This window comes from Lutra lutra, chromosome 2, assembly GCF_902655055.1.
Source record: "Lutra lutra chromosome 2, mLutLut1.2, whole genome shotgun sequence".
Taxonomy (NCBI): Eukaryota; Metazoa; Chordata; class Mammalia; order Carnivora; family Mustelidae; genus Lutra; species Lutra lutra.
In genome coordinates this window covers 114,289,053-114,313,775 of record NC_062279.1, presented here as the reverse complement: position 1 = coordinate 114,313,775, position 24,723 = coordinate 114,289,053, and the positions used below count along the sequence as shown (strand labels likewise).

Genomic DNA, 24,723 nt, shown 5'->3' with positions numbered 1-24,723 from the left:
CCTCAGAATCTAGTGGAAGACGTAATTAATTACTTACTTAAAATATAATAAACAATAATATAAAGCCATGTTCAAGATGCTATGGACATGCACAAGAGTGAAAAAGAAATTCCATTCACATGTTAACCTCTGACTTTTCACTGGATAAATATTACTAAGGAAACATTTAACTCATGTCAGATGTGCTGAAATAGAAACACATGATGTCTAGAAGGGTACCAATTAAAGCACAGAGACAATTTTCCAGCACATAAATTACTTTATTTCAGGAGCAGAAGGGTCATGAATATGAAAAGTGTTGATTTGTGAGACAATTTGTCATTATTAAAATTAGTGCTCTGTCAACCCAAAATCTCTTTCAGTAATCCTTTTGTGTTACTGCAGCTGTTTGTTGAGTTACCAGATCCAAATGTTCTAGGAGATCCAACAGTAGTGAATAGACTACACGTTTTAATCTATAATAGCAGACTATCATCTGTAATGGGAGATTGTCAGGATATGACACATGTTAAACACTCAAATCTCAAAGACCTGCTGCAACAGATAACCAAGGATGAAGCTGTTCTGGTACTGTGAAATGGACACTTGACAGGAATGTTTTTGTTCACAATGTTATTCATGTATTTTAAAATATAGCCTGCTAGCATGCAGATCAGATTTGACAGCTTGGGAACTATAGAACATTCTGCTAGTATAACAAAAATACTGAGGCCAGCAAAACCCATAGTTAAATCAGTATACAATTGAGAGTAGCAAAGAAGAAAAAGAGAGAAGGGGAAAAGGTGAAATGGAGAGAAAAATTTTAGTTTCTTAGATCTTATATATACATGGCAAAACCATTGTGAAGTCACTATCACACAGTAGGGTTGGTCCCCAAACTAAACCCATTTTAGCCACCTGGTTCAGTGTAATTAAAATTTCAATACCTTTGTTTTTAAATATCAGAATATGTACTTTGATATTGTCAATTGTGCTGTTTCAGTAGAGGATTTATTCTAAAATGCTTTGTTTAGTACAAGCTGGAGAACAATTCATATCCTTTATACGAGTTCTTCACTAAAAGGCAAAGAAGGCAAAAAAAACAAAAATAAACAAACAAAATAACAAAAAATAACAAAGATACTTCCATATGGGGAACAAACACCTCTATAAGCTAATTCAAATCAATAATACAAGTGATATTGATTTAACATGTAAAAACAAGTTTTAACTAAACATTACCTCTGTTAAAATATTTAGATAAAATACTTTAAAAGGTACCATATCACTGTGACCCTTAGAAAACCATTACTGGAAAACATATGAATATATACATTTATAAGAACTCTCACCTGAGCTACATTGAACCCTGCTTCCTGTGGGGTAGAGGATTCCATAAGAATATCTTAAGCAAGAATCCATAACTCTATAGTTACATTCATTTATAAGAACATTATAGATATTTTAAGTTGAAAGTTGTGATTTTTAAATCCAAATCAAAATTCTTTTCTTCTCTCAGTGCTGTTTCCACAGTAGCTTGAAGTTGGTGTGAATGTGCACACATGTGTATGAATGAATGTGCAAATGAATGTATGTCAGTACATGAATATACCTGAATGTGTGTGTGTGTGTGTGTGTGTGTGTGTGTGTGTGTGTGTGTGTGTATGCGAGAGAGAGAGAGAGAGAGAGAGAGGGAAAGAAAGTATATGTGTGAGTGTGCAAAATCTGGTGTCTCCTCCTGGCAGTGTATATACTATTTATCCATGATAATCTTTCTTATTCTGAAGCCTGCTTTTCAGAAGTTATTGTAGGTACTCTTTCTTTGCTTTGTGTCAGCATGATACATATTTCCAGCCTTTTACTTTTAACCTAGTTGAGTCTTTATATGTAAAGTCAGTTGTTGTAGACAACATATAGTTAGGTCTTTTTTAAATCAATTCTGACAATCTCTATATCTTAATTGATGTACACAGACCATTTATAATTAATGGGATTACTGATAGAGTTAGGTTAGTATCTACCATGTTTTAACTGTTTTATATTTGTTGCATTTGGTCTTTGAAACCTTTTCTTCTTATGTTTTCACTAGTTTTAATGGAGCATTTTAGATGACTCCATTTATCTTCCCTTTTGTATATCAATTATACTTCTTTAAAAAAAATAGTGATGGCTCCAGAGTTTGCAACATACCTTTGTAAGTAACCTAAGACCATTTTTAAATAACACAATTCTGCTTCTTGTGTAGTGTAGGTACCTTGTAACACAGTATTCACAATTCTTTCCTCCCATTCCTTGTGACCTTATATTCTTTTTATTTATTTATAAGGTGTAGTTACTCAAGCATTGTTACTATTAATGCTGCATGCAGTTATCTTTTAGATCAATTAAGAATAAGAAAGTAAAATATTTCACTTTGCCTTTATTTATTCCTTCAAACATATTTTCCTCTTTATGTAGATACTGAACTACAACATTTTTCTTTTTCCTCAAGAACTGCTTTAATCTTTTTTAATTAAAATTTTTTTCCAGCAATTCTGCTGGTAAAAAATTTCCTCAGCTTTCCTTTGTGAAAGTATTTATTTCTCCTTCATTTTTCAGGGATAATTTTGTTGGATATAGAAATATAAATCAGTGGTTTTTAATCTTCCATCATTTTAAATATTTTGATTCATTCTCCTCTTGTTTGCATGGTTTCTAATGAAAAGTCCACTATAATTCTCATCCTTGTATACCTAAGGGAAAGTTGTAGTTTTCCTCTGGATTCATAAGTGTGGTTTATTTGTTTGTCTGTTTCTTTTGCATTTATCCTGCTTGGCATTATCAGAGCTTCCTGGATCTGTGGTGTTGTATCTGTCATTAATTTAGAAATTTCTCAGCTATTATTATGTTAAATGTTCTTCTACTCTATTCTCTTTTCTTATTATTTTATTCTAATTAAGCAGATATTATTTTTTTTATATTTTCCCAGTTATTGCATGTTTTGTTTTGTTTTCATCATTTTTTTTCTCTTTGCACTTCTATATGGGAGGTTTCTCCTTACCTCTCTCCAAGCTCCCTGATTCTTTCCTTGGCTTGGTTGAGTCTATTTACAACCACCAATTCAATGGTTAACACCAGTTCATCCAGGATGGTCTCGGCATGGCAGGCATTCAAATGCTACCCCTCTTAGGAGGCCTATATGTGTTCATTAGGAGTCATAGCAGTGATGGTTGGTCCCTATAGCACAGAGAATGGATGTGGGAAATTCAAGTTCTACTCAACCTCTTTCACCAACTCCTTCAAATGTCACTGAAGCCACGCACCTAAGGGATTCTTGCTCTTTGGAATCCCTTGCCTCAGGGGAGTTACTCCTTGTAATTATATGCAAAGTAACTCAAGCAAAGATGTTTTCCCTGTTGTCATCTGGAACAAAAAGAAATTTAGGGGCATCTGGGTGGCTCAGTTGGTTAAGCGATTGCCTTCAGCTCAGGTCATGATCCTGGAGTCCCAGGATCGAGTCCCGCATCGGGTTTCCTGCTTGGCAGGGAGTCTGCTTCTCCCTCTGACCCTCCCGTTCTTGTCCTCTCTCTCTCTCTCAAATAAATAAATAAAATCTTAAAAAAAAATAAAAAAACAAATAAAGAAAGAAATTTATGAGTCCTACCATGGAAAACTGAGCTAGACCTAGAAAGAAGCTTAAAAATCCTTCTATATAGTTATAACTTGAGTTCTAGCCTACGAAGTCATTTTCCCCTCTTTTCAGGGATCCTACTTGCCGCCTTCATCATAATTCTCCAAAGGTAGGAGAAAGAAGAGAATCAGCATAAGTGAATTCTTTATTCTTTTTCTCCTCTTTTAAAAGGACATACTGCATATCCATAATTTTGTAATTATCACTTATCAGATTACTTTCCTGCTGTTTGAACAGTTAGAAGGTAGTAGAACTCAGAACTCTGAGTTCTGTGGAGTTAAAAATGTCTGGTAATTGTCAATGCTTCTCAATGCTCCTTGGTAGAAAATTATAGGTAAAAGTATTTTGAATATGGCTAACCTGCAGCCATAAAGTGAGTTATTTAAAATATAAAAATGGGGGCACTTGGGTGGCTCAGTTGTTTAAGTGCCAGACTCTTGATTTCCCTCAGGTCATGATCTCAGAGCTCTGAGACCAAATCCTGGATCTGGCTCTGTGTTCAGCTGGGAGTCTGCTAGAAATTCTCTCTCTCCCTCCCTCTCCTTCTGTCACCCTCCATAAAATATATAAATAATTTTTTTAAATACATAAAAATATTTTTTAAAAGATTTAAAATAGGGGCTCCTGGGTGGCTCACTCAGTTAAGTATCTGTCTTCCACTCAAGTCATGATCTCAGGGTCTGGGATTGAGCCCCACATTGGGCTGCCTGCTCAGCAGGGAGTCTGCTTCACCCTTTCCCTCTGACCTTTCCCCGGCTCACTTTCTCTATCTCTTTCGAATACATAAATAAATATATATATATATATATATATATATATATATATATATATAATTGAAATGTTACTAGTTTTGGCAAGCACATTGGGGATAATTTCTATCTCTGTCTTCCAACCATTACTAAAAAATCCCTTGTCCCTCTTTTCCTCCATTTCATTAATTTGGTAAATCCCCAATTCTATAAGAATTCAACTCTCTTCTCCTTCAGATCCATAGCTGGCTTCTTACTAGTGTAATGCTGGAGAATATCATGCATGTTGAAGTCTATACAAATTTATATTGGCTTACAAAGACTCTCAGAGCAGCCACAGCAAGTCTGTGCCTCCCTTTTTAACTCTCTGTCTGGTTCTCTATAGCTACTATTTTAAAGTTTTTATTTCCCTTAATATTTTGTTCTACTCATTCCTTTATCATTTTCTATTTTGTTAGTTCCAGTATCCATCCAGTTACCTAAGCCAGGAAACAGGGTAAAATATTTGATCTGTTCTTTTTTTAAACCCTCACATGCTATCAGACATAAATCATTATAGACTTGTTACCTTTTTCCCATCTTTATTGAGCTATAATTGACATATAATATTGTGTGAGTTTAAGATGTTCAATGTGATGATTTGTTACATATATTTCACAAAATTATTACCACAGTAGGGTTAGTTAATAACTTCATCACCTCACATAATTACTATTCCTTTTTTTGTGGTGAGAACAATTAAGATTTACTCTTAGCAACTTGCAAGTATATAATACAAGGTTATCTGTAATCACTATGCTGTACATTAGATCCCAGAAATTATTCCTCTTATAAGTGGAAGTTTGTATCCTTTGACCAACATCTCCCCATTTCCTTCACCCCCCCACCCCCCCAGTAACCACCTTTCTATTCTCTGGTACTATGAGTTTGGCTTTTTAAGATTACACATATACGTGATATCATACAGTATTTGCCTTTCTTTGTCTAACTTTTTTTCACTTAACAGAATGCCCAAAAAGTCCATCCATATTGTTGCAAATGGTAGGATTTCCTTCTTTCTCATGGATGAATAATATTGTACAATTTTCATGTGTTTAAGGTCCGTTACTGGAAGATTATTGTGATCCTTTGGTAGTGTCCTATTTCCTTGATTTTTTATGTTCCTTGAGGTCTTCCATCTCTGTAGACACATTTGAAATCATAGTCACCTCTTCCAGTCTTCACTAATTAACTTTGGGAGAAAAATGCCGTCCTTCAGCTCTGCGAGGGATTCTGAGGTTTTCTCAGTCTTTTTATGAACACACTTGCTCCAGGATTCTTTACTCTCTCTTTTGGCTGAGTTCTTAAATTTATATGAATTCTCTTAATCCTGCAACACACCAGACTGGATTCTGACAGACTCCCTTTTGCTTTCCCAGGGGTGGGGCTAAAGCTTACATTTGTGGTTTCTCTATGGCCAACAGATTCTGGCCAGTTTTCTGCATGTGCTCATTAGTTATCTTTAAAGGTTTGTTCTTGCCACCCCTTGGAACATGCACTGAGAGACAGCCACAGGGTGAAAGAGTGTGCAGGAAGGGATGCAGAGCACTGGGGTTGCCTGTGGGCTATTTGGTAGGGGGGAATCTGTGGGAAGAGTGTGCTCAGAGGCTGTTGGACAGGCTTCTCCATGGAGTCTGAGAAGCAGTTAGCAGGGTCCATGTCCCTTTAAATAAGAGCTTATCTGCCACTCGCCAAGCCTGTTTCCACATTCCAGTCACACAGTCCATGCCTTAGTACTCTGGGTAAGTTGTAAGGGAAATGAATCTCTTTGGCAGCATTCTGTACAGCTCTAGAAGTACTAGTTCATACCATCCTACTTTCTCCCCAGGAGAAATCATTGGCTGAGAAAAAACTCTCTTGGCCTTGAACTGTAGCATTTGGGGGGATACATGATGTGGGTAAAGTCAAACTATTTCTCTTAGCCTCTCCAATATATCCAAACTTGAATTTTTTTGTTTTAACAGTGATGTGCTAGAACTTCTCCACCAGGAACCCGGACTTCCACAAAGGTTGTCTTGTCTGTAGGTGATTGTCTAAGAGAGTATTCTCCAGGACCACATCCAAGAGAGGATGACATCAGTTTACAGGCCACTGCAGGGGACCAAAGGGGACTGTTATCTGGAACCAAAGTCTATATTTCTATTACTTGATTCATGACTGGGAAAGAGTCCTTCCAGGTTCTTTGGCATATGATACTGGATCCTACAGCTCCCTCTGTGTTACCTTTGTCTATGATATATATCAAATTGTTGTTGGTGTGGGCTGGACAAGAATGAGAGACCTCTTATTGAGCCATGTTGTTGACATCATTCCTTGAGATTCACTATCTTAACATCACTTGTACCTGTTTTAATCTCTCTCTTTTCCCATAGCTATTGTTCAAGTCATCATTATGTATCAATCATATGCCCATAAAAGCCTCCTGATCTCTAATTTATACACCTTTTTATAAGGTAGTAGGGTATTTCCTAAAATGTATATCTGACTATGTCTCATCCTTACTCAAAATGTTTCATTGTTTCCCTGTTGTTTTTAGTATTAAAGTTCAAACCCTTTAAGAACTTAAAAGATCTATATGAACTTATCTTTCTCTTATTACCCCACTACCTTTTATGGATTGCAGATTTAGTTTCTAAAATGCAATTCTCATCAACCGCCTTTTACATACAATAGAGCCTTCTGTCTAAGCCCCATGCCTTCAGCATAATGTCACCAACCACTAATCCAACCCTTTTTCTCACTTAAAGTGTCTGTAACTTGCCATCTTTCAGATTTCAATTCCAAGGTCCCATTTCTCAAGAAACTTTTTGCAAGTCACAGGATCACAGGATTTCCAAATCACATTGTATTATAATCTGCTATTTTCTATAACCCCCATTTGACCCTAAGCACCTTTAGTCAAAAACTAAGCATAGTTCATTCATGATTATATCTCCAGTTCCTAATAGACTAATAGGCACAAAGTATGCACTTGATAAATATATTTCAATTGAATAAATGGAGATGACTTTTTCTTTTTTCACTGAAAACTGTCAAATTCTGAGACTATTAGTGCCTCTTACATTGATGACTAATGGACATGTTTTCTCTACCCATTGGCATGCCATGATTATTCCTGGGGTTATGATTTTGTATTTCAGTAACTTTTATGTGGCATCATTGCAACACAGCTGGAAAGAAGATTGAGCTCTTGAAGAGAGTAATGCTAAGTAGCTCAGATGGGAAATGGTTTTGGTTGTCTCTTTGTGTGTAACAATGGCAGATCTTTGCTCAAAATCAGGGCATTCTAAAAGGCAATTACCTTGACATCTAAAACTTCAGTTCTGATTTGACTACTAAGAGGAAAACAAAACACAAATATATGCAATAACGATATGGTTGGGAGCATGAGTTGCCTTTTATGACTTAGGCCTCTATTAATGTACAACAAAAAAGAAGAGTAAAGCTCCTGCTCATTGAAATATAGCAGGAGCCTTCTGTTCTCTGTTAGAACAGCTGCCCTATTTACTGCTGCTTTGGTGAAGTCACTGTCCAACTTCTTTATTCAGGAAGATGAGTGTTTACACTTTAGTTGGTCTTGAATCAAAACAGTTCTGATTTGTTAATAACTCACTAACCAAATATTATGACTGAAAAACTGGGACACTGGTAAATAATCAGATGCAGAATGGAGCTTCTGTTGCATTTAGCCTGATAATGGAAATGGAAAACACAAATAAAAAATGTAATTTAGCAATTCATTGTATCCTGTTAAATGCCAGCTGTTTTCAGAGTTTTAGGATGGTGTTTTGTGTTTCCCGTCACGTCTTTAGAATATGGGGAATAATTAGAAACCAATTAAGTCACTCCACATTTTCTATTAGGAAAAGAAGTTCATGTTACCAAGAACTCATTTTTTATATTTGTTGTGCACCTAGTATGTGCCAGGCATCTTATGGAACATTGAGGATATAATAGAGTGGCTGGGCTCAAGGAGCTTACATTCTAACATGCGAGTGAGGAAAGCAACAAAAAACAACCAAACAAATACATAATATGTCAGTGTCCTGGAGGGCAAGGAGATGGGGAGAGGGTTGGGATGCTCTCTGATTTAGGCTGCAAAAGAATAGGTGAAACATCAGTTCATGGCACTATTACCCTTTAGTAGTGTCTGTTTCTAAAATCTACTCATTGCACTTTTTGAAATGAAACAAAGGATTCCATTTAACAATCTCCTCCTATATTGATTTTTAACTGCAGCTGTCAGTGGTGATTCTGAAGGACAAGACTTGCATTTATTAAGAAATAACATGAAGACTACAAAAGAACTTCATATATTAGGTATCAAACTTGGTGATTTTTACTCTGGTATAGATGTATTCAACATTTTTTGGTTTAATGGAAAACCCGTTAATTATCATAAAGATAATATATTTACAGTTGATTTCACCAGAATGAAAAAATGCCGACTTTATTTATAAAATATATTCTCTCTGAGACATAAATCAAATAATTTAAAATAGTATTTGACATGTTAACTATCCTATAAGTTATTTTGATTGAATATGCATAATGATGATAACTTTCATATGTTTTTTTATTTTTAAAAATAGTTTAGTGGGGTGCCTGAGTGGCTCAATGGGTTAAACCCTCTGCCTTTGGCTCAGGTCATGATCCCAGGGTTCTGGGATCAAGCCCCGCATGGGGCTTTCTGCTCAGCGGGGAGTCTGCTTCCCCCTCTCTCTCTCTGCCTGCCTCTCTGCCTACTTGTGATCTCTGCCTGTCAAATAAATAAATAAAATCTTTTAAAAAATAGTTTAGCATACCCCAATTCATAAGGCATCCCATAGACCTGTAAACTAAGTTGTTTTCCTTTTCAGTAGAGAAGTCTGAGAATCAGTGAAGTTACTTGGTACAATAAGGCAGAGACAGTTCTCATACTCAGGCATTCTGGTTCCAGATTGCATGCTGGTACTGTCCCACGTCAGGCAGCCCAAACTAATGTCAGTTATACCAGCAACCCAAAATCATTTTCTGTATTTTCTGACTTGTGCAATAAATAAAGACTCCCTATCTCTTAATCTTTACATTGTTTGATTGTCATTATTTCCTTCATTAAACCTGCTCCAATTTAAAACAAAAGTCTAATTTTTTCACACACCCAAGCAAGTCTTCCTTTTAATAGACAAAGGTATGGGATGTTAAAACATCAACTAAAAGAACAGTAATTAATTATAAATACCTGTGGTGGTGTACATTTTATATGAAACCACACTGAAAGTCACATGAAACAAGAGCCTCCTTTACTTAGGGAAGTAGCCTGAGTAGGAGAATCAATAGTTGGATTTTAATCTGTGGATATTTAAAGACATGAACTAAATCATTCTTAGTAGCCTACTTCCCACCTTAATCCATCTGACCTACGGATGGTAAGATAATTTTGATTTGGGAACTTTTCTGTGCTTCTCTTTCCTTCCTTCCTTCCTTCCTTCCTTCCTTCCTTCCTTCCTTCCTTCCTTCTTTCCTTCCTTCCTTCCTTCTTTCCTTCTTTTCTCCTTCTCCTTCTACTCTTCTTCTTTCTAAGAATAGTTCTTAGAGGACTACATCTTGACAAGTCTGTTAAAATCAAACATGTTTCTTTAAGATTGGAAGGTTGGAGTTACTTTCTAGTTCTGACACATTTCTATTAAGAAACATCTTAATTTTCTCAAATGAGATAATAATTTCTCTTCAGTATATATTATCTTGAAATGTTCAGAGTCAATTATCAGTTAAAATGTACATGTGTGTAGGGATGTAGACATTGAAACATTTTCTTTTATTTTGTCCATTTCTAAAAAAAATATAAAAATACCTAAATGAAATGTTATTGGCCCAATTCTAGGAAAATTATACAATGAAATGTTGTTAGTTTTAACCTAAGATTATTACAAATATAATCTACCAGGTAATTAAAATGATAAAAAGAAAGAGAACAGGAAATAAAAGGAAGTTAGATGAACTTGTTCCCAAAGTCTTTGGCAGAAACTTATGTGGGAAAGAGCACTTATTCTGAATTCACATGCCCTAACTTTGAGCATTGGATTTTCTGGGATTTCCTGTATAACCTCACAAAGACCACTTGAACCCTTTGGTACTTGTCTCCTTTTCTCTAAAATTGAATTTTTTTTTTTTTAGTACCTAATCAAGCAATACAACAAAGGAGAACCCAGGACCATATGGCAAAGTTATGAAAATAAATTAACACTATGATTCAACAACATAGTGTGTTTAAAAAAAAAAAAAGATTAATCATTGACCAATTATTCAGCATGAGCTGCATTTTTTAAAAGATTTTATATATTTATTTGTCAGAGAGAGAGAGAACATAAGCAGGGGGAGCAGCAGGCAGAGCTGGCAGAGGGAGAAGGAGGCTCCCCGCTGAGCAAGGAACCTGATGTGGGACTTAATCCCAGGACCCTGGGATCATGACCAGAGCAGAAGGCAGATGCTTAACTGACTGAGCCACCCAGGTGTCTCTGTATTACATTTTTTAAAAATAAAGTGGTATATCTCAATGATGAATTCCAAGCTAATGCTGGTCTTTTAGATTGAGTGACAGAATAATATATTAGGTTCAAATAAATACTAGGTTCAAGTAAATATCTGAAAACATAGATGTAAACATTTACCAAACTATTAGTTGCCCAGGACATAAAAGGTATTACTTAGGGTGCCTATAAGTATTGTACAAGCATTATATCATACATGTGAGTGGCTTTTTTTTTTTTGGTCATGTGTGTTTAGATCTAAATATACATTGACATTCAAATTGGTAATGTCTAACACTTAAACCTGGCACTGAATATCTCCTATATGGTTCCAGCCTGTATCCAAAATAAAATAAAGACACAAATTGCTCTTTATAGAAAAAATATGAGTAGAATGCCAAAGCCCATCAGATGGGCAGTCAGGGATGTCTTCCCCTATATTCCATCTATCTTCATATTTTATGAGAACTAAAAGCCTAATCAATAATTTAACAAGCTAATGGGCATATTTTTAAACACAATGGAATCATTCTGAAAAGGGGCACACCAGCAGGACCACAAAAGCAAAGATGGAAACTAACTGCTAATATTGAGTGCTTCTCTTGAAAAGTACTGTGCTGTGGCACGACACAGGGCAAGCTGCCTTAAAGAAGTGTGTATCTCTTATTCTGTGAAGCTACTGTTTCTTTCTTAATTTGTTAGGGTAATGTATTTTTTCTGATGAACATATATCTGACTACTCTGTAAATGATTTGCTCTTCAAAGGTACTACTATAAGGCACAGACCTAATAACCAAATACTTAATGTCCACTTCACGTAAAAATATATGCTCTGCAAAATTATTTGAAATTCTAATTTAAGATACTGTGTTCAATATTCTGGCTATGGATATTAACAACCATACAATTTACCGTGACATTCTGTTTGTCATACAAGTAGGAAAAGCAAGGAAATCTGAAAATATTTTCACTCAAGTTAGAAAAGGGTCTTCATTTTATGAATAAAAATTAGACCTTTGTTTTTTTATTTTATTTTTCTCTTTTTTCTTTCTCCGTTATTTTGTATGTTAGTGACTTGATCAGATGCAAAGTAAAATGCTATACAAAACAACAAGTTATGTAATTTGTAAAAGGCGAAAGATTTATACGATCTGAAGAGAAACCAGAGTATTACAAGTTATGTAATTTGTAACTAAACACTCAGGAGGATAGCCACTTGCCCACATATTATATATTTTCCCATTTGTCACTATGACAGTCCTTTTGCCCATGTTTAAGGATTATCCATAGAGTTGAATTATTTTTCTCCAAGTCCTTATTATCAAGTTTGATATATTTCTGTATCTAAAGCCTCCCTTTTCCTTGGACTATAGTTACATCATGAAGTGGATTTATTTCACAGGTAGTGATCTTCTCAGATTCGGTGGGAGCCTATTGCGTCTGGCATTGAAAAATCTGTTTGATGTTTCCAATGAATAATTAGACGATGAGAGTGCCTTCAAGTCTGGTGTTCAGTTTTACACCAGACGAAAAGAAGATAGTAGACTTATTTCATGGTGGTCATAAGGGAGTTAAGACCATCATGAGTTGAGGGAGGGATGTAGGCAGAAATGTGGAAAGCAATGGAGAGGCAGCCCAGAGGCCACTTGATGACAGAAGCCAAGTCTCCCAGGCCTCAGAGACTCTCGGAGAGGCCTGCCACAGTCAGCCTACAGATGTAAGTGCTTGAGAGCTTATTCTCAAGCTCATTCATTGAACATGGTGTCCCTGCCTGTCTTTGCAGCATGAGAGAGAGATTTCTGCTTGTCTGAATCAATGTACACCTCTGGGCTGCAACATTGTGAAGCACAATGAGCTGCTTCTCTAACCATTTGCACCAGTGGCGCACAGTCATACCTTTTCCAGATGATGTTTTGTGGAGTGTTGAGCAAGAGTGTTCTTACTGTGTAAGTAAGAAAATAACACTCAAAATAAATAGATAAAAGGACAGGATAAGCAGAGGGACATGCACAGTCATGTTAAAAATAGTAGCAATTTATCACAAGCCTGTGAAAAATTAATTTGCTACTATTTCACGTTCCACATTCTTTGACTTCCTTTCTTTATGCTTCAAACTATACCTATTCTTCATGTATCATATTCTCCCTACACTCTCCGAATATGTTTTGTTTCTTTAAACAAGTCATTTGTCCAGCGATGCTAAAACTAAAATGTTCTGTCTGCACAATAGGTGCTTTTAGCAAGTCAGATATGCACAGTTAAGCTGCGCTTGCAGAATTTTTCTTCTTAAAGTGCAGTCAATTGACCATGTACCAGCACTAATTTGTTTCCAACAAGTAAGGCAGGTAAACAGGCTGCCCTGCGCGACAGTGACCGCGACGAGCACAGCCAGGACACTCCTTCTGTTCTCAGCAAAGGGACATTTAAATACAGAAGCACGTCACAGCTTAGAACCACACAACATCTTCGGACTCTGCTTCCCTCTCGAGACAGATTTTTCATTTGCCCTGTATTTAGTTTGATACTTCCATTTCGTAAACCAAGGCTTGTTCTCCTAAGGAAATTTCAGATAAATGATATAAAACTAATCTGGGACAAAAATCTTTTTAAGGCATTATGTTAATACCCTAATAAAATGATAATATACATCTGCTCATGATATAAAAATAATCTTTACAGTACTCTCCAAGTAGTATTTTTATTTATGATTTTGTCATATTTTAGACACTCACAGGTGCCTTAAAGTACCGTCTTAAAATAATAACGCTAGAGGGCAGGTGGTAGATTTCGAGGACATTATTATATTTCTTCAGGCATTCAGCTGACAGCATGGCTTTTCATAATAATTTCAGTCCTGAGAAACTGTAATTATCCTGAAGCACACTACTTATACTGTCTTATTTCTTAATTACAGTAGTGACATGAGATAAATGCATACTTACTGGGATCAAATGTATATTATTTTGTGGTGATTATAAAGAAGTTCTCATGACAACAATTGCAATTATATTGTCATCAACTACTGATACTATGTTATGTTCTAGAAACTCCGTAATTAAGTCCTGCCAAGAGGACACTTCCTTTTCAGGGGGCAGGAGGCACTTAGAGAGAGGGAAGTTGGCCAATGTAAAAATTATTGACAGACATAGATACCCCGAGCCTGTTGAAATGATTCCACATGAGTCTCAAGTAAGAACATTGTATCAACAAACATTTGGGGAATTTAATTTAAATTTCTATCTAAACAAGCTATGTAAAGAATCTTCTTTAAAATAGCCTTTCTCTTTTCTGAACTTTAGAATAAAAAGCTTTGAATACACTCCACAGAGAAAAAATGAATTGTAAATATGATAGGAGTGATACTGCCTTCAAAGATAAATCTGCAGGCAATCAGTAATATTCTTTCAAATACTATAATTCATCATTTTTAAAAATTTTCATGTGAGATTCCAAAAATAATTTATCTTCCATCATTCCAATTTAAAAGAAGAAAAAACTTTAAGTTACCAAGAAACTTCTTACATAGACTTTCCACTTTTTTCTATAGACAGATGTCTTTGCTCTTTGTTTCAAAAAAGGCAGAAGGAAAAAAAAATTATGGATACCAAACTCTATGTATTAACAAACTGTTTGGATGAAGGTATTGGGTATATCATGTATTTGGGAATCAAATGATCTAGGTTTTAAATTCTGCTCTTCTATTGACTAGATGTGGGACTTGAACAAGATACTTAACTATGCCTCAGTCTCTTTATCTGTAAAAAGGGACAATAACTTTACCTACCTCATAAGAATTATCTGTTAAAATATTTGATCTTTTTGTATATAAAAAGGGCTTAGATCCATGCCTTGTACATAGTAAGCACCATATACTTTATTATTATTATTATTATGGTATTATTTTTGTAATTATTTTATGGTATTACTCTATGTAATACCATATGATGGACAATGGGCCCAACTCTCCCATTCTCCTTCCTACCTTCAAAATGGTGAGGAGTATCTCTAATCATTTTAATAGGCTTTCCTCAGATAATTTTTTTTAGCAGTCTAATATAACACATGAAAAGAGATTTTTTTTTCCAAAATAAAAAGGGCATTCAATGAACCTGATATCCTTAACTTATAACTTACTCCAGCAATACTTTGCCAAAGTATTGTCTGTTTGTTTGTTTTAATTCTGAAACAGGCTAATGCTTTATTATTGTTAATTTAACACAAAAGGTATCCTCTTTGGACATTTACCATCATCTAATGTCATGTTAGGTCTTGGGCACAATAGTTCTGCAGTGTACAACCTTTATTGTATGGCTAGCATTCTAATGAGGTTGCAACAACATGATATTGGAATGGTTACTGCAAACCCATTTTTATTTCCACAATAGTTCAAACAACCCAAATAAGCACACCAAGAAACATAAGCCCTTAAAAAAGAGTCAGTTAGCATCCATAAAAACATTAGCCATGTTACACTTCACTTTCTATATACTGACTTGTGGATATTATTTTCTGGTTAATGTTACATTATATTTGTTTTAATGTTATAATTTCTAACATTCTATTACTGTTACTTATCTAATGAAGTTAATAAAGTATTTAATTATCTGTTAATTTCTCTGAAATATTTATAGTTTTAAATAATAAAATGAATTTTGAGATACATGCAAATATAATGAGATTGAAGAACAAGTACAAATAATGTGTATTGTAGAAAATTATTAATTCCCTTTTTATGGCTTGCATTAGTCATCTCTACATGTAATCTTTGTAATTTAGATTAAAAATATACAAATTCTCCTTCATTTAATATTGTAAAATTCCAACTGCGATCCCTGATGGATTGATTATATATAGATTATATCAGTAATCATATTCAAATTTTTCATTGCTCTTTCCAGAGCAATCAATCTAGATTTTACTTTTGCTTAGTCTCTGATCTATAAAAACACAATACCAAAATGCTGTGATATCTTTAGAGTTAATATATAGACAGGAAATATTGCAAAAGGATTAATAAGTATGGAAGAGCTTTTGGCTAAAAGCTTCCATGAAATCAGTTTCCATGCAAACACTAACAATTTTTTTATTGAAGTAAAAATTCTTCATTAGACCTTTGAGTCTAATTCCAATTTGAGTGTAATTCTAATTCAATGTATATACATATCTAAATCAGTAAAGATCTGGAACAATTGTTTTATTTTAGAATTAGCTTAATTCTGGTTTTTCAATAGCCTAGAAGTTATTAGGTTATTGGGTTTGATGATGTTGACTCTACAATAGGGAAAAACTGATATGGAAATTAACACTATACTTTTAATGAGCGGTGAGGGGGAAAAGAAAAACCCAATTCCAATTTCCATTTTAAGAGTGAATCTAAGAGTGATTATGTGTGGCTTTCCACTTCTGTTAATCTGTGCAAACTGTCATAAGAAGATACCACATACTGGGTGATTTAAACAACAGACATTTATTTTCTCAGTTTTGGATGCTAGAAGTTCATGACTGAGGTGCCAGAAAATTCAGCTTCTGGTGAGACCTCTCTTTCTGGTTTATAGACAGCATCTTTCTGGCTGTGACCGAGGGAGGGAGGGAAATGGGGGTAGAAGGGGAGAGGGAAGAATGCAGAGAGAGACAGGGGTGGGGGGAGAGAGACAGGAAGGTAGGAGAAAGAGAGAGGGGAAGTGAGGTAGAGAAAGGAGGAGAGAGGAAGGGAGCAGGGGAGAGGGGGAGAGAGAGAAAGAACGTGAGTGCAGGTATTTCTTCCTCTTATAAGGGCTCAAAACCTATCAGGATGACTCAGTGGCTCAGGTCATGAACCCAGGGTCCTGAGATCCAGCCCCCTGTGGGGCTCCCTGCTGCACCTGGAGTCTGCCTCTCCCTCTCCCTCTGCTGCTCCCTCTTCTTATGCTCTCTCTATCAAATAAATAAAATAAATCTTAAAAAAAAAAAAAACGACATATCAAGACTAGGGTCCTGCCTTATGACCTTGTTTAACCATGATTACTTTCCTATAAGCCTAGTCTTTGAAAAGTCATATTGGACGTTATGGTTTCAACACAGACATTTGGAAGGAACACAATTCAGTTCATAACATCACCTAAAATGATAATTGTACTTCTCATAAAATTCCAAGGTTAGGTGAAGTCCTGCCTAGAGCTTTTATGCCACTTTTGAACTTAAATATGTTATATTTTATGGTCATTTTTATTTATCTTTCAGATCAGCATTTTCATGACCCATTTGTCGAACTATGGGAATGACCGCCTAGGGTTATATACCTTTGTGAACTTGGCCAACTTCGTGCAGAGCTGGACCAACCTGAAATTGCAAACTCTGCCTCCCGTGCAACTAGCGCACAAGTACTTTGAGCTCTTCCCTGAGCAGAAAGACCCTCTCTGGCAGGTAACACTAAACATTCTCTCCTGCAGTGGAAGGAAGGAAACTAGTGCCTAACTTGTATTAGGAATTCTCTGGAGGCATTAAAACTGACATTTAACCCAAACTTCTTTTTTTATTCCATAGTTTCATCCTTTTCAATAACATTTTTTGTTTTATGGGTTAAGTGTATTTTTTTGCTTTTCTGGGGTTTTGTTGTTTGGTTTGGTTGGTTTAGAATTTTTGCTTTGAGGATGCTGTTTTATTGTCAATGTCTTCTCAGTGTTAATGATTTTGACTCTCATCTAGTGTGAGCACTAACTGACCATAAAATGGTTAGGCACTGAGTATCTAGGGACATAGAAACCAACAGCAGTCTTAATCTCAGACCCTACAAGTAAATCCTGATACATATGTATAAACACAGATAGTATAAATAAAAAGGGAAAAGAAGTTTTTACCACATGCTTATACAGATTCAGTCTTTAATATGTCTTTCTATTTCTTTTAAATCTAATTCATCTTTCACTCAGACTAGATCTACCAGTAAAAGAAAAATTGTCAGTTTTAGGATTGCTTTTGCAGATAATTCAACTTCACATGGGAGCCACTCAGCCTCCGTGTATAAAAATGTAAACTATGTGCTTCTTCACAGTTATCTAGGAAAATGTTACCTCCCACTTTCTTGGTTCTTTAGGCATTACATTACATTGACCCGCACAATCAATAAGCCGGCTGCAGAGAGCAGATCACATAGTGCCCTGCTAAGCGGCTGGTAGAGGAGTAGCATCGTCATTACTGAGAAATCACTGTGAAACAGACTGTTTACCATCCTCTCTCTTTCTCCACAAGGCTATGTGTTTCTCTTTATCCCATAATTCACGTTACATGCATAGACTTTGTGTCTATACAGTCAGGAATTCATCCAACACATGTTTATTGAGCATCAACTATGTGGAAGGCAAGGCTATTTGCTCTAGAGAACACAAAGAATAAAACACAGTGTTTTCTCTCAAAGTCGGTGAAGAGTTTCCTGGTTATTCTGATTCACTAGTATGTATTTCAGAATGTGCTTTAAGACTGGCTGCTACAGTAAGTCATACTTATTCTGATGATTTATTCAGGAACTCTTCGCCATTTGTGTTTATGTTGAACTACACATTCTAATTTTTTCACCCTTCTAATAAGTTGCTTGCCCATCTATATATCTGGTATATAAGTTAGACAGATAAATAGATAAAGACATAATTATTATGCTGTATATAGTCATACCACGTAGCTGCTGGATTTCATAAAGGCAAAGCATAAATAGCATTATTCAAAAGTGCTCACACACTTATAAAATTGATAAATTACTGATAGTAAATCAGTTCTTTCTCACACATGTTTATTTATGAGATATCTCTAATTCATGGTATGGTAACAATAAAAAGTAGCCAGCTTAACAAAGCTGGCAAACAGCTAACATATTTTAAAAAATGAGTCAATAGCCCCAAGCCTTAATCTTTTTCCTTTAGAGGCAGATTTTTTTTTTAGATGAAAGATTTGTATCTCTTACTATTGTGTGAGATTTTTTAAATTAAGAATTGTATTTATTGATTGGTTCAATATCAGTGATACTATTCCTTTTGGTATGGAATAAATATAATCAAAGATACACCAGCTCTGGGGCGCCTGAGCCCCTCAGTCAGTTAAGCATCCAACTCTTGATTTCAGCTCAGGTCATGATCTCAGGATTGTGAGACTGAGTCCCATGTCAGGCTCTGCGCTGGGCATGGAGCCTACTTAAGATTCTCTCTCCTCCTTCCTTTGGCCTTCCTTTCTTGTCTCCCTCTTAAAAAGAAAAAAAAAAAAACCACTAGCTCCAATATGATTGGTCAGTTTGATGATTCTAAATACTGATTGAATTTTTGTTGAATTTGAAATACTGTGTTAGTTGATTGGGGGTATGAACGAAAATTGCAAACAGAAAATAGAACTATTTCTTAGAAAACTATATCATTTTGAAGACATAGGAACATGAATATATACAAAATATTTGTAAGTGCTGCAATTAATTTTGAATAGATTCAGAGAGGTAAATTCCTAGATTGTTCTTTTTTTTAAGATTTTATTTATTTATTTGAGAGAGAGAGAGAGTGAGAGAGAATATAAGAGGGGAGAAGGTCAGAGGGAGAAGCAGACTCTCTGCAGAGCTGGGAGCCCGATTCAGTAATCGATCCCAGAACTCCGGGATCATGACCTGAGCTGAAGGCAGTGGCTTAACCAACTGAACCACCCAGGCGCTCTCCTAGATTGTTCTTAATAAAGGATAGAATTAATCAGAAAAGGCTTCAGAGAGTTCACAAATTTTTGTTATTGCTGTTGTCATTTGTATGTTTAGCAATTTTAATATATATTATCAAAACAGTTTATTATAAATGTACTGAAGTAACATTGAAGAGTAAATATTTACTAAAAGAATCCCATTTTATCAAGTGAATTGTATGGTTTCTTTTGACTGAAAAATAAAGTTGCAAGCATTTCTTATTAACTGAAGTGTCATATATTCTGAAGTATGTTTAAAAAAGAAAACAAGAAATGGAAAGCAGAAGAGCAGTTAAGTTCAAGAGGGAATTATTCAGGTACGTGAGATTTTGAGAACAGTTGACTTATTGAAGCAAATCTGATAAACTTCGCCAGTGATAAACCACGTCCAGGAGACTGCCAATGGTTAAGTAGAGATAAAGTGCATAATACTGTCAGAGTCCCTTTCCCTGGCGGTTATCTCTTCTTTCCATATTCATATTTATAATGATAAACAGAGCAGCTGTAAGCATTATCATCATGTTCTTTAAACAATATGAATTTAATTTTACAAAAAAATATAAGCATAACCAGCACTAATTAAATGTTTTGTAGCCCACTCATCCCAGGCCTACAGGGTTAGGATAGATTAGTATTATATGTCTGTCATTGTCATACATTCTCAAAATTCAGGTATTTTTTGTATTTCTAAACATGCCTTCTTATTTATTGTATTTCACTTTTTAAAAATAAGTCAACTGTTATTTTTCTCTAGGTTTTTAATTTACACTTTTTTATTACTACAAATAAAAATACAACGTGAATAATGATGATCTTCACATCTATTTAGTTTCCTTTGGTTCTTTATGGAAATTTTCATTAGCACCAACTACCATATATGTGAAACTGCTTTGCCACCTAATTAAAAAGTGCAATATGAGTATCTATCAATGGACAGCATGGTAAGAACAACCCAGAATGTGTCTGTGATCCCTTCACTGGAAGCGGATTCTTTCAAAGCTGCTAAATGTGAAAATACATGCTGAAGACACACATGGAACTCTATCCCTCGAGTTTATCCTCCTCAGTGTAGTCCTGGGTGTGTAAGATTCTTGAAAGTATTCTCACGGGTTCCTGTTAACTCATACCCCTTTTGTTTTGGGACAATAATTATGATGAAGCATGAAAGAATAGGATTTCCTTTTTTTTTTCTTTTTTCTTTCTTTTTTTTTAATTCTCATTATAGAAACCAAAACCACAACATAGAGGCATTTAGAAGGTCAGATTCTTGCACATTCACTAATCGATGCTTTTAAGCTCTCAAGCTGTCAGGTTAGCTCAGCCTCAATCTTCCCTCAGTCACTCCAGACTCCCACTATCAACAAACATGCCAAGCGTGATGTAGATTCCTGCTTGCCCGTGTGACCAAGGGAATGCTCAAAGAGCTGCAGTGTCTCTCTCTCCATGCTAGTATCTCCAGGATTAAAGAAGTAGGAGAGAAAATCACAGGGTGCTAGCCTTAGGAGGTTAGCACCTTTGTTGTTGACTCTAGCTGTGAAATCATCCAACTCCAGCTTAGAAATGATGAGATGTGAACATCTGTGACATAAACAAATCACAAGGTCCAGCAACATACACACTCTAGATTCTATTATTATATGCCTATTGAAGGGAAAAAATGACTTCTGACACAGAGAATTATAGATTGTAAGAGCAGGAGAAGTTATGGACATCTAGCTCAACCTATTCATTTTAGAGAAGACACAAGTGACACCAAGTGAGGTGAAATATCTTGTTCTAAGGCACTTGGACGACTAGGGACAAGTCAGGGGTAAAGCTCATGTCTTCTTATTCCTACTCCAGCATAGTTCCAACCACACCAAGATGGTAGCTTCACATTTAGAAAAATAAATCTACTTCTATCATCGGCTCTCTCTGTTGGAGGAGATTTTAGGCATACCTGGTTACTGGAGAAGAATCTGGTGGTGTATTCAGTGTGAAGTTATTTGACCTATACTTTTGAAGTACCCATATAATAGAAAGGTCTTTGCTTTCAGAGAACTTATAAACCATAGTAGCTCCTGGCTGTGTGAACAAAATGACATTATGAATTCGTTTTCATATTTATTCCTCTCCTTTCCACTCTCTACCTTATTTATGACTCTATCATTGCACTTGCCATATGGTCTTATAGACATTTATGCCTGTCATACACCAGTTCATGCAAACCTTAAGGGGTAAGACTATGTTTATATATGTTTGTAACCCAGAATCTAGCATAGTACCGTAGCCGCCATCATTAAAATCTCATGAATGAATAAGCAAAACAGAGGTGTGTGCATGTGCACAGAGAACAGTCAAAATGGCACACTTGTTTCTTAGAGAAAGTAGGGATCCAATGGGAATTAACCTTGAAAAGCAAATAGAAGGCAGCTGGGAAACCTTTGAAAGCTACCAGAGTCATCTGGATTTGATAGGCAACAAGGAGTTACTATGTGTAGGTTCTGAGGATGAGATTAAAGTACTTAAAAAAAAAAAAAGTTGGCCAATAAATATTATACCAGGGGTGCCTGGGTGGCTCAGTGGCTTACAGCCTCTGCCTTCGGCTCAGGTCATGATCCCAGGATCCTGGGATCAAGTCCCACACCGGGCTCTCTGCTCAGCGGGGAGCCTACCTCCCCCTCTCTCTCTGCTTAACTCTCTGCCTACTTGTGATCTCTGTCTGTCAAATAAATAAGTAAAATCTTTAAAAAAAAAAAAAAAAGATTATACCAGAAGCTTTTTGCAAGACAAGTAAGAACAGGGAGGCACTGAAGTTAGGACAATAATCCAGCCATGAGAGAGAGAAACCCTGAGTAGCTTCATGGTTAGGGAAAAAGTGAGATCTTTAAAGAAGTGGGGTAGAAATTGTTTGTGCATGAGACACTGAGGTGAAAGGAAAACTGACCTGCAAGTCATTACCCACAGCCGGGAAAAAAAGAGTTCTAGATAATTTCATATTTTTCATTTCCATTTATTCATCTTTTAGCCCGTCCAGTGAAATAGCCAGAATAGTTTCTCATCACTTCATAGATGGTGCAATAGAGGCCTAAACATCATTATCATCTTACCTATTTTTTCCTAATTATAGTTTGAATTTGTGTATTTGTTACATTTATCTTCCTAATTCAGACTAGTGTTTAAACCTGGCAGGAATGCTTCCCAAATATGTAGGTAATTCCTCATGATTTTAATTTTTTTTAAGATTTTTTTTAAATCCATTGAGAGAGAGAGAGAGAGAGCATGGACATGGGGGTTGGAGCAGAGGGAGAGGGAGAAGCAGACTTCCCCTGAGCAGGGAGTCCGAGAGGACACGCAGGGCTCAATTCCAGGACCCTGGGATCATGACCTGACTCTAAGGCAGATGCTTAACTTACTAAGCCACCCGGGTGTCCCTAATTTTTTAATTTACACTGAAGCACTTCCCCATTTGGTTATACAAGGCTGTCAGACATTCTGACATGCAGAAATGGTGACATTAAGTCATGGATTTTTCCCTTTCCTGTCAATTTGTTGTGAGTATGATCTTGTCAAGTTTCAAATTCCCCACACAAATAACTTTCATATAACTTTAGTAATAGGAAAACTACTTCCAGATAGTGCCATAAAATAAATAAAATAAAATAAAATAAAATAAGAGGTTATATATACTTCCATCCTTTCTGAATCAAAATCATCAAAAAACATGGATTTTGCAGAACTAATCCAAATATCACAACAACAACAAAAAAACCCTGAAGTGTGTGTGTGTGTGTGTGTGTGTGTGCCCTGCAGATATGTCTGATAACTTACATGTTGTACTGTGAGTGAATACACTCTATTAGACCAACTTATTAATGAGAATTTTAAAATACAGTTTTCCTTAATTGAGTTGGCTATCTATATTCTCTGACAGGATATTCATAAACCATAAATAATAATATAAGGTACTGTCTGCAGGAATGTGCAGTCATCTGTTTGAATGTACCCAGAGCTTCCGAGTAAACCTATCATCTCCTGGGGTCAATTTTACTATGAGAATATTTCATGGGAAAATGTCAACAGTATCAATTTATTTAAATCAGCATGGGTATAATATGGTGACAAGTGCATAGACGCTTAGGGTAAATCAGAAGGTCTTTGTGCTTACAGCTGCTTTCATGGAGCTGTTACCCCAGACCCACACAGAACCACATGCCCTTTTCGGCCCACTCCCACCCTCAGAAGTGGGCATTTATGCTTCTCTGTATTCAGACCACTTTAGGAGGGAAGTTTGAGAATGAATCAGACTATTAAGTGCTACAGGAGCTCTGTGGAGAGAACATTCATTACAAATCAGTGCACTCAGAAAGGAAAGGGTTTTCTGAGGAGTGGATGGACTAGCTGGGTTTTATACACCAATACAGGGTGGATTCAAGCTTTGGGAAGATCATGTGTGTCTCAGAGTTTCTCCAAAAGGAATTGCTTTTTGAAACACTGAGAATAAATACCCACAGCCTCTTAAAATTCCTCATCAGTGTGTGTGGGTTGTATTAGGCTTAAATGACATTGAGAGACAAAAAATTGAAAGTCACCCGCCTGTGTAAAACAGATTGGAAAAGGATTTTGTTTTAAAGACATGTACATGGCAAAACTCAGTAAACAGAAGAACTTTGGAAACAACACAACCAGATAGGGAGGAAGAAGTACAAAGTTAAAAGAAAAACACATACAATTTCATAGCATTTTCGTTTAAACAGTGAGGTCTGAACAGCAGAAGACAAGCAGGGAGGAAATGAAGAGGAAACCAATAACCTCCGAAACGTTCATAATTTTTTTTTTAAAGATTTTATTTATTTATTTGACAGAGAGATCACAAGTAGGCAGAGAGGCAGGCAGAGAGAGAGGAAGGGAAGCAGGCTCCCTGCTGTGCAGACAGCCCGATTCGGGGCTCGATCCCAGGACCCTGGGATCATGACCTGAGCCGAAGGCAGCGGCTTAACCCACTGAGCCACCCAGGCGCCCCACCGAAACGTTCATAATTAACAAAATAATCCTACCATGAGCACTGGGTGTTTTTAAGGTTTCAGCTATTAAAGTCTAGATATTTCCCAGTTAT

General features: G+C 36.0%; 1 protein-coding gene across 1 annotated transcript in view; it reads left to right on the top strand.

The window, feature by feature from the left end:
- Positions 1-24,723, top strand: part of LOC125094280 (bifunctional heparan sulfate N-deacetylase/N-sulfotransferase 4) — a 265,257-nt gene that overhangs the window by 207,830 nt on the left and 32,704 nt on the right. The window contains exon 7 of the mRNA XM_047719926.1: positions 17,166-17,348. Within this exon, the coding sequence (XP_047575882.1) occupies positions 17,166-17,348 (183 nt within the window). The remainder of the gene's footprint in view (positions 1-17,165; positions 17,349-24,723) is intronic.